The 17529-nt window shown below is 42.2% G+C and overlaps 1 protein-coding gene across 1 annotated transcript in view; it reads right to left on the reverse strand.

Moving 5' to 3' along the window:
- LOC135547002 (contactin-associated protein-like 5) overlaps positions 1-17529 on the reverse strand; it is a 58829-nt gene that overhangs the window by 28288 nt on the left and 13012 nt on the right. Inside the window, exons 3-5 of the mRNA XM_064975563.1 lie at positions 5822-5969; positions 1460-1663; positions 147-331 (exon numbers count right to left, since the gene is read on the reverse strand). Of these exons, the coding sequence (XP_064831635.1) occupies positions 147-331; positions 1460-1663; positions 5822-5969 (537 nt within the window). The remainder of the gene's footprint in view (positions 1-146; positions 332-1459; positions 1664-5821; positions 5970-17529) is intronic.

A 17529-nucleotide genomic window follows, 5' to 3' on the forward strand; every position in this document is an offset into this window, starting at 1 on the left:
GAAAAAAAGGGTGAAACATTGACATCACTATTAAACGTATACAGGATTCATTCAAATTGCCACAATTAGTAAGATAACTTGGTTGAACTATTTGCTTGGTCTGAAGTGTCTGACTATTCTACAGTAAGGTGTTTTGATAGACACACCTCATAGTCCACCTCCAGGGAGTCTCCTTCCCCCTTGGTCCTGAAGTGCTGTGTGTGGGTGTCCACGGTGAGGTTGACCTGCTTGTTGAAGCGCTCGATGAGGACAGAGTGCCAGTGCTGGTCGTCCAGAAGACTGCTGAGAGTGACCGCAACACGCCCACTGCTGAACCGCAGCCTTGTGTCATCTGAAGACAGAGAACAGACAGAGAGCAAGATAATATGGTTACTTTGATATAGATCATAAACAGTCCAGTTTATTGACGAAAGAAGAAGTCTCCTTGTGTCCTGTTACACATGACCTTTGACTCCTTGACCTCTGCGAGATGACCTTTACCAGGTTGAGGTAGAGGGCAAGCATGCCCCGGTGTGACTAACTCACCCAGGTTGAGGTAGAGGGCCAGCCTGCCCCGGTGTGACTAACTCACCCAGGTTGAGGGCCAGCTTGCCCCGGTGTAACTAACTCACCCAGGTTGAGGGCCAGCTTGCCCCGGTGTAACTAACTCACCCAGGTTGAGGTAGAGGGCCAGCCTGCCCCGGTGTGACTAACTCACCCAGGTTGAGGGCCAGCTTGCTCCGGTGTAACTAACTCACCCAGGTTGAGGTAGAGGGCCAGCCTGCCCCGGTGTGACTAACTCACCCAGGTTGAGGGCCAGCTTGCTCCGGTGTAACTAACTCACCCAGGTTGAGGTAGAGGGCCAGCCTGCCCCGGTGTGACTAACTCACCCAGGTTGAGGGCCAGCTTGCTCCGGTGTAACTAACTCACCCAGGTTGAGGTAGAGGGCCAGCCTGCCCCGGTGTGACTAACTCACCCAGGTTGAGGGCCAGCTTGCCCCGGTGTAACTAACTCACCCAGGTTGAGGTAGAGGGCCAGCCTGCCCCAGTGTGACTAACTCACCCAGGTTGAGGGCCAGCTTGCCCCGGTGTAACTAACTCAACCAGGTTGAGGTAGAGGGCCAGCTTGCCCCGGTGTAACTAACTCACCCAGGTTGAGGGCCAGCTTGCCCCGGTGTAACTAACTCACCCAGGTTGAGGGCCAGCTTGCCCCGGTGTAACTAACTCACCCAGGTTGAGGTAGAGGGCCAGCTTGCCCCGGTGTAACTAACTCACCCAGTTTGAGGGCCAGCTTGCCCCGGTGTAACTAACTCACCCAGGTTGAGGTAGAGGGCCAGCCTGGCCCGGTGTAACTAACTCACCCAGGTTGAGGGCCAGCTTGCCCCGGTGTAACTAACTCACCCAGGTTGAGGGCCAGCTTGCCCCAGTGTAACTAACTCACCCAGGTTGAGGGCCAGCTTGCCCCGGTGTAACTAACTCACCCAGGTTGAGGTAGAGGGCCAGCCTGGCCCGGTGCAGCTCCAGTGTGATGTAATTGCCCCTCTGACCCTCTCCATGGAGCAGCACCCCCTCAGCCTGGCGGCTCTTGAAGCGCAATGAGATCACATCCTTCACCGTGCTCATGGACTTCTGGTTAAACCGGTAGAGCAGGGAACTTCTGCCATCAAAGTCTGCCACGTCTGATTCTGAAGGCAATCAACAGACAGTTAAACGGTTTGGCATTGGATTACTTGCTCCCTGTCACAAAGAGCCTATTATGAACAGACTGCTATAGCTCTCTGCACTTCATACCTATGAAGGAAATGCAAGTGTCTACATCAATGGTAGTATTTAAATGTACACTGAACAAAAATATAAAAGCAACATGTAAAGTGTTGGTCCCATGTTTCATGAGCTGAAATAAAAGATCTCCGAACTGTTCCATAAGCACAAAAATCTTATTTCTCTCAAATATTGTGCACAGAATTGTTTACACCTGACAGGTGTGGCATATCATGAAGCTGATTAAACAGCATGATCATTACACAGGTGCGCCTTGTGCGGGGAACAGAAAAGGACACTCTAAAATGTGCAGTTTCGTCACACAACGCAATGCCTCATAAGTCTCAAGTTTTGAGGGAGTGTGCAATGTGTCGTGTGGTGGAGCGGTTTGCTGGTGACAGAATGTGAACAGAATGCCCCATGGTGACGGTGGGGTTATGGTATTGGCAGGCATAAGCTACGGACAACAAAAACAATTGCTTTTTATCTATGGCAATTTGAATGCACAGCGATACCGTGATGAGATCCTGAGACCTTTGTTGTACCATTCATCCGCCGCCATCACCTCATGTTTCAGCATGATAATGCATGGCCCCATGTCGCAATTCCTGGAAGCTGAAAATGTCCCAGTTCATCCATGGCCTGCATACTCACCAGACATGTCACGTATTGCGCATTTTTGGGATGCTCTGGATTGACGTGTACAACAGTGTGTTCCAGTTCCTGCCAATATACACCAACTTTGCACAGCCATTTAAGAGGAGTGGGGCAACATTCCACAGGCCCCAATCAACAGCCTGATCAACTCTATGAGAAGTGTTCCGTTGCATGTGGCAAATAGTGGTCACACCATAAAACTGGTTTTCTGATCCATGCCCCTACCCTTTGTTTTAAGGTACACTATAGAGTATATACAAAATTATTGTGACACGCCTTCAAATTAGTATATTCGGCTATTTAAGCCACACCCGTTGTTGTATAAAATCGAGCACACAGCCATGCAATCTCCATAGACAAATGTTGGCAGTAGAATGGTCTTACTGAAGAGCTCATTGACTTTCAACATGGCACTGTCATAGAATGCCACCTTTCCAACAAGCCAGTTTGTCAAATTTCTGCCCAGCTCGAGCTGCCCTGGTCAACTGATGTCATTGTGAATTGGAAACGTCTAGGAGCAACAACGGTTCAGCCACAAAGTGGTAGGCCACACAAGCTCACAGATGGAATCGCAGAGTGCTGAAGCGCGTAGCGTGTAAAAATTATCTGTCCTCATTTGCAACTACCGAGTTCCAAACTGCCTCTGGGGGCAATGTCAGCATAATAACTGTTTGTCGGGAGCTTCATGAAGTGGGTTTCCATGGCCGAGCAGCCTCACACAAGCCTAAGATCACCATGAGCAATGCCAAGTGTCAGCTGGAGTTGTGTAAAGCTTGCCCCCATTGGACTCTGGAGCAGTGTGAATGTGTTCTCTGGAGTGATGAATCACACTTCACCATCTGGCAATTGAAAGGAGGAATCTGGATTTGGTGGATGCCATGAGAACGCTACCTGCCCGAATGTACAGTACCATCTGTAAAGTTTGGTAGAGGAGGAATAATGGTTCGGGGCTGTTTTTCATCCCTTAGTTCCAGTGAAGGGAAATCTTAAAGCTACAGCATTCGATGACATCCAATTTGTAAGTCGCTCTGGATAAGAGCGTCTGCTAAATGACTTAAATGTAAATGTAAATGTTGACGATTCTGTGCTTCCAACTTTGTGGCAACAGTTTGAGGAAGGCCCTTTCCTGTTTCAAATGCCCCCGTGCACAAAGCGAGATCCATACAGAAATGTTGTTGAGATCGATGTGGAAGAACTTGACTGGCCAGCACAGAGCCCTGACATTAAGTACATCGAACACCTTTGGGATGAATTGGAAAACCGACTGCGAGCCAGCCGACCTCACTAAAGCTTGTGGCTGAATGGAAGCAAGTCCCCGCAGCAATGTCCCAACATCTAGTGGAAAGCCTTCCCAGAAGAGTGGAAGCTAGTATAGCAGCAAAGGGTGGACCAACTCCATATTAATGCCCATGATTTTGCAATGAGATGTTTGACGAGCAGGTGTCCACATACTTTTGGTTATGAGGTGTACTTGGTTTTTACCTGCATTAAGTGCTAATTTCAGTTCAACAAAGGCTTTCTGCAGGGCAATAAAGGCAGATTGAAACTCTGACAGAGCTTTATCAGCTGTGGGAGCAATAGCATACACCACAGTGTCATCTGTATACACTATAAAGTTACAATTTTGTACAGATAAATGAATATCGTACATTTAAATATTGAAAAGAACCAGACCAAGAATCGATCCCTGTGGGACACCTTTTGTTATGTCAATAAAACATGATTTAACACCATCAGTAAATACTCATTCGCATACATGTTTGTTTGAACTCATCCAAGATTGATTTAGACTGTATTTGTCTTACAGGCCACATACACTACAACAACAAAAGTATCTGTGACCAACAGATGCATATCTGTATTCCCAGTCATGTGAAATCCATAGATTAGGGCCAAATTAATGTTTAAATTGACTGATTTCCTTATATGAACGGTAACTCTTGTAAAATCTTTGAAATTGTTGCATTGTTGCGTTTATATATTTTTTCAGTATATATTATGCTGGAAACCATTTCCATGTGTAACTGGATAGAGATAATCTCTGACATAGACTTGTTATTTTTCTTAGATAATTGCAGTATCTAGCTCTTGTGCTCGCTCACCCCTTTCTGTCATACACAATTGATTCCTGTAAGTGCTCAAAAAGGCAAGTTATTAGTTTGCCATAGGGGAGAATTGTCAGCCTTACCCATTGAATTTATTCACTGAGAGACCTGGAGTACATTCATCTCTATTTACATATCCATTAATGTAATGACATGAACATTGCAGAACAAAAAAAACAACCTATCTCTCTCCCTCACTCGCTCTTTTCTCTCTGTGTCATGAATTGATGGACCTATTTTATAGTTCAAATGAAGATGTGTATTGTCCCTCCTTTTCTTCACTGTACTTTGAGCTGCATTTATTAGCAGAGCATCCAACATGAATACAGGGATCATGCTGTGGAACCATTCGGCATGACGAAAGTGCTCACTCAGGGATAATTATAACTGTCCAGTAATACACTAATGATATATATATTAGTATGATGGTAATTCACTTGTTGATCAGAGTATTTTAATTTATTGTTGGAGCTAGTAACTTCAGCATTTTGCTGCACCTGTTGTAACACCTGCAAAATCTGTGTACACGGCCAATAAACGTGAATTTGATTAGATAATTAATTTAACATTACCCTGGATCTCAACTGGCATGCCTGCCTGGCTGTTACTGTCTGTGTCTATTGGTCTGCATTTTACTTTAATAATTTGTGATAAAAGAGAGAATTGCATCAATATCAAAATCCTATCTACTATATTTCTGCATTTGTCCTCAAACATCCTGCTTTAATTCAAGGTTATACACAGAAGTATGGTGTTCTGGATGTAATGGGTGGAGGGGCTACTTACTCTAGGCATTATGATATTAGCTGAACGTGTTTGGTCTGAATGTAAGGGCTGGTGGTCACTTTAATGTAAGCACAGCCTATATGGTCTGAATGTAAGGGCTGGTGATCTGATCACTCACTGTAGTCACAGCCTATATGGTCTGAATGTAAGGTCTGGTGATCTGATCACTCACTGTAGTCACAGCCTATATGGTCTGAATGTAAGGTCTGGTGATCTGATCACTCACTGTAGTCACAGCCTATATGGTCTGAATGTAAGGGCTGGTGGTCACTTTAATGTAAGCACAGCCTATATGGTCTGAATGTAAGGGCTGGTGGTCACTTTAATGTAAGCACAGCCTATATGGTCTGAATGTAAGGGCTGGTGGTCACTTTAATGTAAGCACAGCCTATATGGTCTGAATGTAAGGGCTGGTGGTCACTTTAATGTAAGCACAGCCTATATGGTCTGAATGTAAGGTCTGGTGGTCTGTTCACTCACTGTAGGCACAGCCTATATGGTCTGAATGTAAGGTCTGGTGATCTGATCACTCACTGTAGGCACAGCCGTAGACCTCCACTCTGAGTCCCACCCAGCCACTGGGGTTCCAGTCCAGGGGAACGAAGCGCAGGAAGCGGCTTCTGATAGAGTGGGACAACTTGTGGTGGACGACACCGTCAGCATTCACGTTCCCCACAAACCTCTGCAGACAGATAGAGAGAGGAGGAAGAGAGTAGGGAGGAGGAAGAGAGGAAGGAGAGAGAGGAGTAAAGAGGAGAGGGAGAGGAGAACAGGCAGCAGGGAAACACCAACATAAATATATAAATACGTATTTAATATATACACTACGGTCAAAAGTTTAAGAAAACCTACTCATTCAAGGGTTTTCATTTTCCTTAATTGTACTATTTTCTGCATTGTATAATAATAGTGATTACGTCAAAACTATTACATAACACATATGGAATCATGTTGTAACCAAAAAAGTGTTAAACAAATCAAAATATATATTATATGTGAGATTCTTCAAATAGCCACCCTTTGCCTTGATGACAGCTTTGCACACTCATGGCATTCTCTCCACCAGCTTCATGAGGTAGTCACCTGGAATGCATTTCAATTAAGACATGTGCCATCTTAAAAGTTAATTTGTGGAATTTCTTTCCTTCTTAACCCTTGTGTAGACGTAACATTCTGTATACTCCCCTTGTCCTAAGTGTCAAAAATGACCCACCTTCACTGAACCCCTATAATGAAGCAGCTTAATTGAATTTTAAAACCCAAATCTATTTTGCATGAAGAAACAACCTGTCATTCATCATAAACTTTGTGAACATCTGGGTTGTCCCTCTTCACAATGCTGAAAGACTGCATTTAAATCAGTGGACACCACTCATTTTTATTACAACACACCTGTCATAATTGTTTTCTTTACTAAAGTAGAGGTTTATTATTATTGCTAAAGGTACTGCATAGGTGTAATAGGTGTAGGTGTAAGCATAGGTGTAAACATACATTTTTTAGCAAGAGATAGCACTTGTAAAGCCTAAGAAAGTAGCCAAAATGTGCAGAAAGTAGTTTCGAATGCATTTTATTGAAGAGAAACGATAACAGTCTTGAACTTTATTTGGCAACATAGTGATATATTCTTATATACTGTATAATGAGGAATTCAACCACAAAATACTAGTCTTCTACCATTTTGTTGAGCCAATGCTCACACCCACAAAGTGTAAAAACAATAAATAAGAATAAAATAATAGAGATACAAAACAAAAACGTGAAGAACATGAATCGATCAACTCTAATTAGCACATGTAGGACAATATGCAAGTGTGTGTGCATGGACTTTGCAGATATATTTCTCATATGTGCAGCACATATTTGTTTTCCAGTCCTTTGGGGGGCAGAATTGGCATCTCCTCCTCTTTCCTGCCCCAGCTGCAGCCTCAGGTGGATCAGGACAAGATTCAGCCCCCTGAACAGCTTTCACAAGCGCTGCAGAGGTTGATGTGCGGGGGAGGCGCTCCCTTCTTTGAATGTGTGGGGTTACAAGTGCCTTTCCCAGCGGTTCCATTAACACCCTCCTCTTTTTCCACGTATCAGGCATCCAGGTAGGGTTGAACTTGTTCCATACCACAAAGTTATTGTATGAGGACACATCAATGATATTATGGAAGATGACCAGGGGCCAGTCATCCTCCTGCAGCTGTAAGTTCTAATTACCTTGTCCAGGTTGTCCACGCCTCCTTTGTTGTGGTTGTAGTCCAGCATGATGGCTGGTTTGCTGTCGTCGCGATCACTGATCTCAGCCGTTTTGTACAGTGTGCTCAGGAGGACCACATTCATGTTCCTCTTTGGGAGGTAAGAAACTAGAGTGATGGTGAAGGCAAACTTTGATGAGAAGGCCCCTCTCCCCCTTGTTGTGAGGAGTGCAGGGGGGGGGAGCTCAGACTTGTTCTTCTAACTGTGCCAACCATGGTGATCCTCCTCTTCAGGAGCTGCTGGCTGAGTTCAATCAGTAGCACACAATTTCTCATTGTGTGTGTGTGTGTGTGTGGTTTTTGTGGTGTGTAAATGATTTGATAACTGCCGGGTCAAAAATGACCCTGGTGGTGTACAGCTTTCATGGAAATATGAACTAAGGCGATGTTTCACTTTTTCTAATGTTGTGGGTCACCCTAGGAAAAAATATAATTTAGGGGGTTTTCTCTGCTGTTAAACACAGTGGCGGGTCATTTTTTTACCCCTAAAACAACACAAGGGTTAATGTGTTTGAGACAATCAGTTATGTTGTGAAAAGGTAAGAGTGTGTCATGAAGTTGGCATGGGGGATAAGTTTATGACAGTCATAAATACCTCTTCCCCCCTTTTTCCTCTCTCTCTACCCTACTGATGTTACATTTGCAAAACCCTTGATGAACATAGAGATTCTGGGAACATCAGAAGGTGAGGGGAAATGAACAATATTCTGGTAATCCGACCAATTGAACATATGCGGTGGTACTTAATGAATATGATGTCAGTTCGGTTGTCATCTGAGACATTCTCATCAATGATAAGATGACATAAACTCTAGAGTGGAAAGTCTACACATCAGAGTTATCGGATTCACATGGAATTGTTGTTCAATTTAAATGTTTGAATATGGAATGATTTGTGATGGGATGAAATGTGATTTTAGCTTCTAAAATGTGAGATGTGGGTTTTCATAAGGTAGGGCTCTGCTCAATCAGTGGCCCACCCCTGTGAAGGAACATGGGCTATAAAACTTTTCAAACACGCCCTCCTCTCCCTTCCTATATAAAGCCTTGACGACAATATAACCTCCTTTTCTGAGGATGTGGGGACGACGGTCTGATGTCAGAATGGTTCAGATAATAACTACAGAACGAAGCCAACATCAGCGTGAGCTTTGGTTGTGAATGGTATAAACTTTGAACTCTTATTCACTACAGAAGTGATACCTCCTAGCCGTTGAGTTAGCAACAGCCGCTGCAAACGAGGGTTAGGAAGGAACAGAAAGAGTATTCCGTCTATCACACAACGACGTTACTACAACGTATCCAATTGACAACCAGAGACATTCTTCAAAGGACAAAGGACTCGGCTGGACAACACGGCCTTCCCTCTACCACCAACCTACCGAAGTGCAGCTCAGAGTAAATATTTATTGCATTTTCCTTTTCCAAATGGGCGGTAATTTAGAATGCATGAGATACTGTGTTTACGATTGCACAGCTTCGCCCTTTGTTCCTCAGTCTTCCCGCTCTTTCACTCAAACCCAGCCCCTTTTCTTTTGTGTAACAAGCTGCCATATCTGTTCCGCCCACTAGGGACGTTTTCCTTATGATGTAATTTGTAATCAAGTTATAATTTAATTATGTGTATGTGTAATTCTGTGTGATTAGTTAGGTATTTAGTAAATACTTAATTATACCCAATTTTTATTGCTGATTCAACTTGTTAGCCAGGGTTTGTGAAGATAACCAAGAATTTACAACTTTCAGATGAGACTGAATTAAGATAACAATTAATATTGACTGCTATTGATGTAAAATATTACTAGTGTCACGTTTGTCGTAGTGAGGAGACCAAAGCGCAGCGTGGTGTGAATACATTCTTTTAATGTTAGATGAATGAACACGAAGAACACTAAACAAACAAACAAAATAGTAAGATGAACGTGACCGCTATCAATACTGTGTGCAAACATGCAACATCACATAGACAATCCACGAACCACATTACAAAACAGTCTACCTAAATATGATTCCCAATCAGAGACAACGACAAACACCTGCCACTGATTGAGAACCATATCAGGCCAAAACACATAGAAACAGACTAACTAGACATGCAACATAGAATGCCCACTCACATCACACCCTGACCAAACAAAACATAGAAACAAACAACACAAATAATGGTCAGAGTGTGACAACTAGGTCTTTAAGATTTTATTCGGAAGATAACAGCACTATAAATATTATTTTGTGGTGCCCAGACTCTCTAGTTAATGACATTTACATGATTAGCTCAATCAGGTAATATTAATTACGGAGAAATTATTTTATAGAATAGCATGTCATATCACTTAATCCGGCATAGACACGACAGGTGGTATACAGAGGATAGCTCTATTTGGTAAAAGACCATATTACAGCAAGAACAGCTCAAATAAGTAAAGAGAAATGACAGTCCATCATTAGTTTAAGACATGAAGGTCAGTCAATACGGAAAATGTCAAGAACCTTTAAAGTTTCTTTTAAAGTTTCTTCAAATGCAGTCGCAAAAACCATCAAGCGCTATGATCAAACTGGCTCTCATGAGGACTGCCACAATAATGGAAGACCCAGAATTCCCTCTGAATTACCTCTTAATTGCAGCCCAAATAAATGCTTCACGGAGTTCAAGTAACAGACACATCTCAACATCAACTGTTCAGAGGAGACTGTGTGAATCAGCCTTCATGATCGAATTGCTGTAAAGAAACCCACTACCTAAGGACACCAATAAGAAGAAGAGGCGTGCTTGGGCCAAGAAACACGAGCAATGGACATTAGACCAGTGGAAATATGTCCTTTGGTCTGGAGTCCAAATTGATGATTTTTGGTTCCAACCGCCATGTCTTTGTGAGAAGCAGTGTGGGTGAATGGAAGGTCTCCGCATGTGTATTTCCCACCATAAAGCATGAAGGAGGTGTAATGGTGTGGGGGTGCTTTGCTGGTGACACTGTCTGTGATTTCTTTAGAATTTAGAATATCCCTCAAGAATTGCCCTGCATTTAACGTCATCCATCATTCCTTCAATTCTGGCCAGTTTCACAGTCCCTGTCGATGAAAAACATCCACACAGCATGATGCTGCCACCACCATGCTTCCCTGTGGGGATGGTGTTCCCAGGGTGATGAGAGGTGTTGGGTTTGTGCCAGACATAGCATTTTCCCTTGATGGCCAAAAAGCTCAATTTTAGTCTTCCTGACCAGAGGACCTTCTTACATATGTTTGGGGAGTCTCCCAGATACCTTTGGGCAAACACCAAATGTGTTGTCTTATTTATTTATTTTAGCAATGTTTTTTTCTGGCCACTCTTCAGTAAAAACCAGCTCTGTGGAGTGTACGGCTTAAAGTGGTCCTATGGACAGGTACTCCAATCTCCGCTGTGGAGCTTTGCAGATCCTTCAGGGTTATCTATGGTCTCTTTGTTGCCTTTCTGATTAATGCCCTCTTTGCCTGGTCTTGGAGTTTTGGTGGGCAGCCCTCTCTTGGCGGGTTTGTTGTGGTGCCGTATTCTTAAAATTTTTTAAGAATGGATTTAAATGGTGCTCCGTGGGATGTTCAGAGTTTTTGATATTTTTTTATAACCCAATCCTGATCTGTACTTTCCACAACTTTGTCCCTGACCATTTTGGAGAGTTCCTTGGTCTTCATGGTGCCGCTTGCCTGGCGGTGTTGCACACACTGGGGCCTTTCAGGACAGGTGCATATATACACTGAGATTATGTGACATATCATGTGACACTTAGACTGCACACAGGTGGACTTTATTTAACTAATTATGTGACTTCTGAAGGTAATTGGTTGCACCAGATCTTATTTAGGAGATTCGTAGTATAAGGGGTGAATACATACACATGCACCACTTACCAGTTTAAATATATTTTTTGGAAACAAGTAATTTTTTTCATTTCACTTCAATTTGGACTATTTTGTGTATGTCCATTACATGACAACCAAATAAAAATATATTTAAATGACAGGTTGTAATGCAACAACATAGGAAAAATGCCAAGGGAGATGAATACTTTTGCAAGGCACTGTAAATGGAAGACGTTTGTAACCACCAAGACTCTTCCTAGAGCTGGCAGCTCGGCCAAAATGAGCAATCGGGTGAGAAGGGCCTTGGTCAGGGAGGTGACCAAGAAACCAATGGTCACTCTGACAGAGCTCCAGAGTTCCTCTGTGGCCATGGGAGAACCTTCCAGAAGGACAACCATGCAACACTCCACCAATCAGGCCTTAATGGTAGTGGAAGCCATTCCTCAGTAAAAGGCAAATGAAAGCCTGCTTGGACTTTGCCAAAAGCACCTAAAGGACTCAGACCATAGAAACAAGATTCATTGGTCTGATTTGTAAGTCGCTCTGGATAAGAGCGTCTGCTAAATGACTTAAATGTAATGTAAATGATGAAACCAAGATTGAACTCTTTGGCCTAAATGCCAAATATCACGTCTGGAGGAAACCTGACAACGACCCTATGGTGAAGCATGGTGGTGGCAGCATCATGCTGTGGGGATGTTTTTCAGCAGCAGCAACTGGGAGACTAGTCAAAATCCAGGGAAAGAGGAACGAAGCAAATTACAGAGAGATCCTTGATGATATCCTGCTCCCGAGTGCACAGGACCTCAGACTGGGGCGAAGGTTTACCTTCCAACAGTACAATGACCCTGTGTACACAGCCAAGAAAATGCAGGAGATGCTTCGGGACACGTCTCTGAATGTCCTTGAGTGGCCCAGCCAGAGCCCGGACTTGAACTCGATCAAACATCTCTGGAGAGACCTGAAAGTAGCAGTGCTGCAACACTCCCCATCCAACCTGACAGAGTTTCAATGGATCTGAAGAAAAGAATGGGAGAAACACCCCAAATACAGGAGTGCCATGTTTGTAGCATCGTACCCAAGAAGACTCAAGGCTGTAATCGCTGCCAAAGGTGCTTCGACAAAATACTGAGTAAAGGGTCTGAATCCTAATGTGATATTTCCATGTTTTATTTGTTCTCATGATCAATTAGCCTTTTAAAATTATAAACTTGGATTAGCTAACACAACGTGCCATTGGAACACCGGAGTGATGGTTGCTGATAATGGGCCCCTGTACGCCTATGTAGATTTTCCATTAAAAATCAGCCGTTTCCAACTACAATAGTTATTTACAACATTAACAATGTCTACACTGTATTTCTGATAATTTGATGTTATTTTAATGGACACATTTCTTTTGCTTTTCTTTACAAAACAAGGACATGTTTAAGTGACTCCAAACTTTTGAACGGTAATGTATACTATACAGGAAAAATGAAAATCTTGAGGGAACTGTGTTCTTTAAACAAAACCGGAGAGCAATTACAGCTTTGTTATCAAAGGAGTCAATGTTAACCACATATGTCTGAACTGACCTTGTATCTTGTCTAGGAAAAAGCCTTTCAGCCATGAATTGAAAAGGGTTTTGTGTCTTCTAAGACAAATGTTTGGATCATAAATATAAATGGATGTAGTTCCCACGAAATGTGAAAGATATGAAACATTACTATGTTGCGACAAAGCAACTCTCTCTCCAAATGACTTTAAGATGAAAAAGATCACATGTGTTGCGTGGGTCGCGTTGCATGGGTCATGTTGCGTGGGTTCGAATGGTGAACCACACTACTCGGGGGGGGGGGTACTGTGGCAAGTAGTGAATGAAGAAAAAAAAATGGTATCACATATTGTCTGCTCCCAGGGAGATAAAAATGACCTTTCTCTGAGAATGTGAGATGTCATTATTCTTCTTCATTTCCATCCCCCTATCCCTGTAACCTCCACTGCATCAACAATCTGTATTGGGAGGCTGAGGGTGATGAACGGAGTGAAAGAGAACGAGAAAAGAATAAAAGAAACTGGGATGACAGATCACAAGCGACCGTCATAACGGATTCAAGGGAGGTGACGAACTAAATGGATAATGATGTGTATCACAGAGTAAAGGAAAGATGGATTGTTGACACCGGGGCTCTAGACTTTGTGAATAGTCCAACAGGGTCATTAATTCACTTCTCCCTGCAGTTGAAAACACAAAAGCACATGGGGAGGTAGTATAAGAGGCACAAATTACACACACATGGAATGCATGCAGTAGAATGGAGGTGGAGTGTCACCCCTCTGAAGGAGAGTACGTAAAGACTGGTCTCTTGGTAGACAAAGAGACAGTCCTGCAAGTCAACTATTTAGGCTGTTATTGTGATTTATGAACATGCTTTTCTGAGTCCATTTAAGTGGAGCCTGGTGACAGTATTTTAGAAGATGTGCAAGCTAAGCACTTGCAAATGCATTGTAACTCATGTCTATGCAAGATAAGCATTTGGAAACTCGCTAGGGTTTACTCATCCATTCAAACCATGCAGGCTACTGCAATGCATATCCTCCACAAAAGTTACTTATTTAGCAAATTAAATTAGAAAATTGTTTGCTTCACCAAAATATGGCATATATATTCATTACTGAGAAAAATATATTTCTCAATATCCATGAGATGATTACAGCAATTTACCACAATAACCTCCAAACACAGGCCTACTATTATTAGAGAGAAAAATCAGCTAAACAAACCCTTATATCCTTCAGGCAGGCAGTAGAGTACAGTAGCTACTACAGTAGCTAAAACTATAATAGTTGAGGTTTTCTGCACAGAATATCGACCAGGATAAAGCCAGAGTTTAGAAGAAATAGTGAAATGGTATTTGATGACAAATAAATGTCTCCTCTTTATTGCAATTCCAGATAATTGCTTTCCAGGGAGGAACAGTGTGGAGACCTTTTGTTCTTCAGTATTTATATAATACCTGTGAGGAAGCAACAAACGGATGGACCCTGAAATAATTCCCATTTTTATTTTCAAGGGAAAACAGCTGAAACTGAGCTCATCCAGTCAAAACAATGCAATCCCTCAAACTACCTTTAAATACATTTTGACTGGACATTCAATTATTCCCTTGATTGCAATCAATAGTTGAGTTGTACTTCAATATATCCATTTCCTATGTAGATGGACATAGCACTCGAAGATGACATGTTCTTTTCCAGGTTAGAGGTTCTGTCCAATTATTGTGCAGATGTAAACCAAAATATCTGGAACTCTTGAGAGGACAAAATACTTCCCATTGGACCAGAGCTTCATGTTAGTCACTGTCCACATAAACAGCTCCTAACCCCACAGTGACTTCATTATTTCCATACCTGTATCCACCCTGAATCGAAGGCCTCCCTCCCCGTTCATTATGACTCTACTCTTCCTCTCTCATGACAAGGTCCCAAACATCAGCTAATAGTACATACATACAATAGTACAAACATCCCTATTGAAGGCTTGGATGCCAGGAAATCAACATTAATTGGGGATCAAGTACATGTACAGTATCAGTCAAAAGTTTGGACACACCTACTCATTCAAAACATAAGATGGCCTTTTTCTTTATTTTTACTATGTTCTACATTGTAGATATAATAGTGAAGACAATGAAATAGCACATATGGAATCATGTAGTAATAAAAAAAGTGTTAAATCAAAATATATTTTATATTCTTCAAAGTAGCCACCCTTTGCCTTGATGACAGCTTTGCACACTCTTGGCATTCTCTCAACCGGTTTTACCTGGAATGCTTTTCCAACAGTATTGAAGGAGTTACTACAAATGCTGAGAACTTGTTGGACTTTTCCTTTATTATGTGGTCCAACTCATCCTAAACCATCTCAATTGGGTTAAGGTTGGGTGATTGTAGAGGCCAGGTCATCTGATGCACCACTCCATCACTCTCCTTCTTGGTCAAACAACCCTTACACAAACAGTGTGTCGGATCATTGTCCTGTTGAAAAACAGGTAGCCATGCTGGTTAAGTGTGCCTTGAATTTGAAATAAATCACAGACAGCATCTCCAGAAAAGCACCCCCACACCATCACACCTCCTCAATGCTTCAGATACGGACATCATCCATTCACCTACTCCGCGTCTCTTGAAGACACGGCGGTTGGAACCAAAACTATAACATTTGGACTCATCAGACCAAAGGACAGATTTCCACCGGTCTAATGTCCCTTGCTCGTGTTTCTTGGCCCAAGCAAGTATCTTCTTCTTATTTGTGTCCTTTAGTAGTGATTTTTTTGCAGCAATTGGAACATGAAGGCCCGATTCACATAGTCGTCTCTGAACAGTTGATGTTGAGATGTGTCTGTTTACTTGAACTCTGAGAAACATTTATTTGGGCTCCAATCTGAGGTTCAGTTAACTTTAACAAACTGTATCCTCTGCAGCAGAGGTATCTCTGGGTCTTTCTTTCCTGTGGCGTTCATCATGAGAGCCAGTTTCATCATAGCGCTTAACGGTTTTTATGACTGCTCTTGAAGAAACTTTCAAAGTTCTTGAAATGTTGTTTCTCTTAGCTTATTTGACCTCTTGCCATAATATGGACTTGGTCTTTTACCAAATAGAGCTATCTTCTGTATACCATCCCTACCTTGTCAGAACTGATTGGCTCAAACACATTGAGGAAAGAAATTCCACAAATTAACTTTCATCAAGGCACACATGTTAATTTAAATGCATTCCAGGTGACTACCTCATGAAGTTGGTTGAGAGAATGCCAAGATTGTGCAAAGCTGTCATCAAGGAAAAGGGTAGCAACTTTAAAGAATCTCAAATATATTTTGATTTGTTTAAAACCTTTTCGGTTATGACATGATACCATATGTGTTATTTCATAGTGTTGATGTCTTCACTAGTATTCTACAATGTAAAAAATAGTAAAAATAAAGAAAAACCCTTGAATGAGTAGGTGTCCAAACTCTTGACTGGTACTGTATATATCCCCCTGATAATCTTCCTATTGTAATGGGTTCTTGTATTATCGAATCAGCCTACATTTTAAAATCACACATTGCACAGAGTTACACCGATCAAATAACTACACAGTAGCTAATCAAGCATCTTGTAATTTACTCAACATTCTGTAGGGTACACAGAAGATTTATCCCATTCTGTTCACCAAAGTATTTAGAGAAGATATGGCAAAAGGGCAATTTACTCTAATTACCCAAATCTTACAGAATCCCTCTGCCGAGGGCGCTGTTCGATTAATTTCCAGTGTGTGTTGTTGTTTATAGCAGGCTGTGGGTCACAAACCAGTAAAATACATAGAGCCGGGTGTTTTGACTTAAATTTTGACTTAATATTCATAGCTAACAGGCATGTCAATCAATGATTTAAAATATACTGAGAACACAAAACATTAAGAACAGATGCTCTTTCTATGACATACTGTACGCCGACCAGGTGAATCCAGGTGAAAGCTATGATCTCTTGTTGATGTCACTTGTTAAATCCACTTCAATCAGTGTAGATTAAGAAGGATTTTCAAGCCGTGGGACAATTGAGACATGGATTGTGTATGTGTGCCATTCAGAGGGTGAATGGACAAAACAAAATATTTAAGTGCGTTTGAACGAGATATGGTAGTAGTTGACGGGCGTACCGGTTTGTGTCAAGAATTGCAACGCTGCTGGGTTTTTCACGCTTAACAGTTACCCGTGTGCATCAAGAATAGTCCACCACCTAAAGGACATCCAACCAACTTGACACAACCGTGGGAAGCATTGGAGTCAACATTGGCCAGCATCCCTGTGGAACACTTTCGAACACCTTGTAGAGTCCCGACAAATTGAGGCTGTTCTGAGGGCAAAAGGAAGGGGTGCAACTCAATATTAGGAAGGTGTTGTTAATGTTTTGTACACTGAGTGTAAATACGGCAGGAAGTAAAGAAGGAGACAAAAACAACAGCACCTCAACAGCCTCATCCCGAAGGATCGTAGAGATGATATCTGAATAAGGTTTATATCCCCTCATTACTGTAGAGCAGCTGTAACAATGTGTTTTCAACAGCACAACACAGCAAGCTCATTAGATTGTGTTCTACACACTGTTTCACTCCAGGGGTAGAACAATTGGCAAATT

Source organism: Oncorhynchus masou, chromosome 10, assembly GCF_036934945.1.
Source record: "Oncorhynchus masou masou isolate Uvic2021 chromosome 10, UVic_Omas_1.1, whole genome shotgun sequence".
Classification (NCBI taxonomy): domain Eukaryota; kingdom Metazoa; phylum Chordata; class Actinopteri; order Salmoniformes; family Salmonidae; genus Oncorhynchus; species Oncorhynchus masou.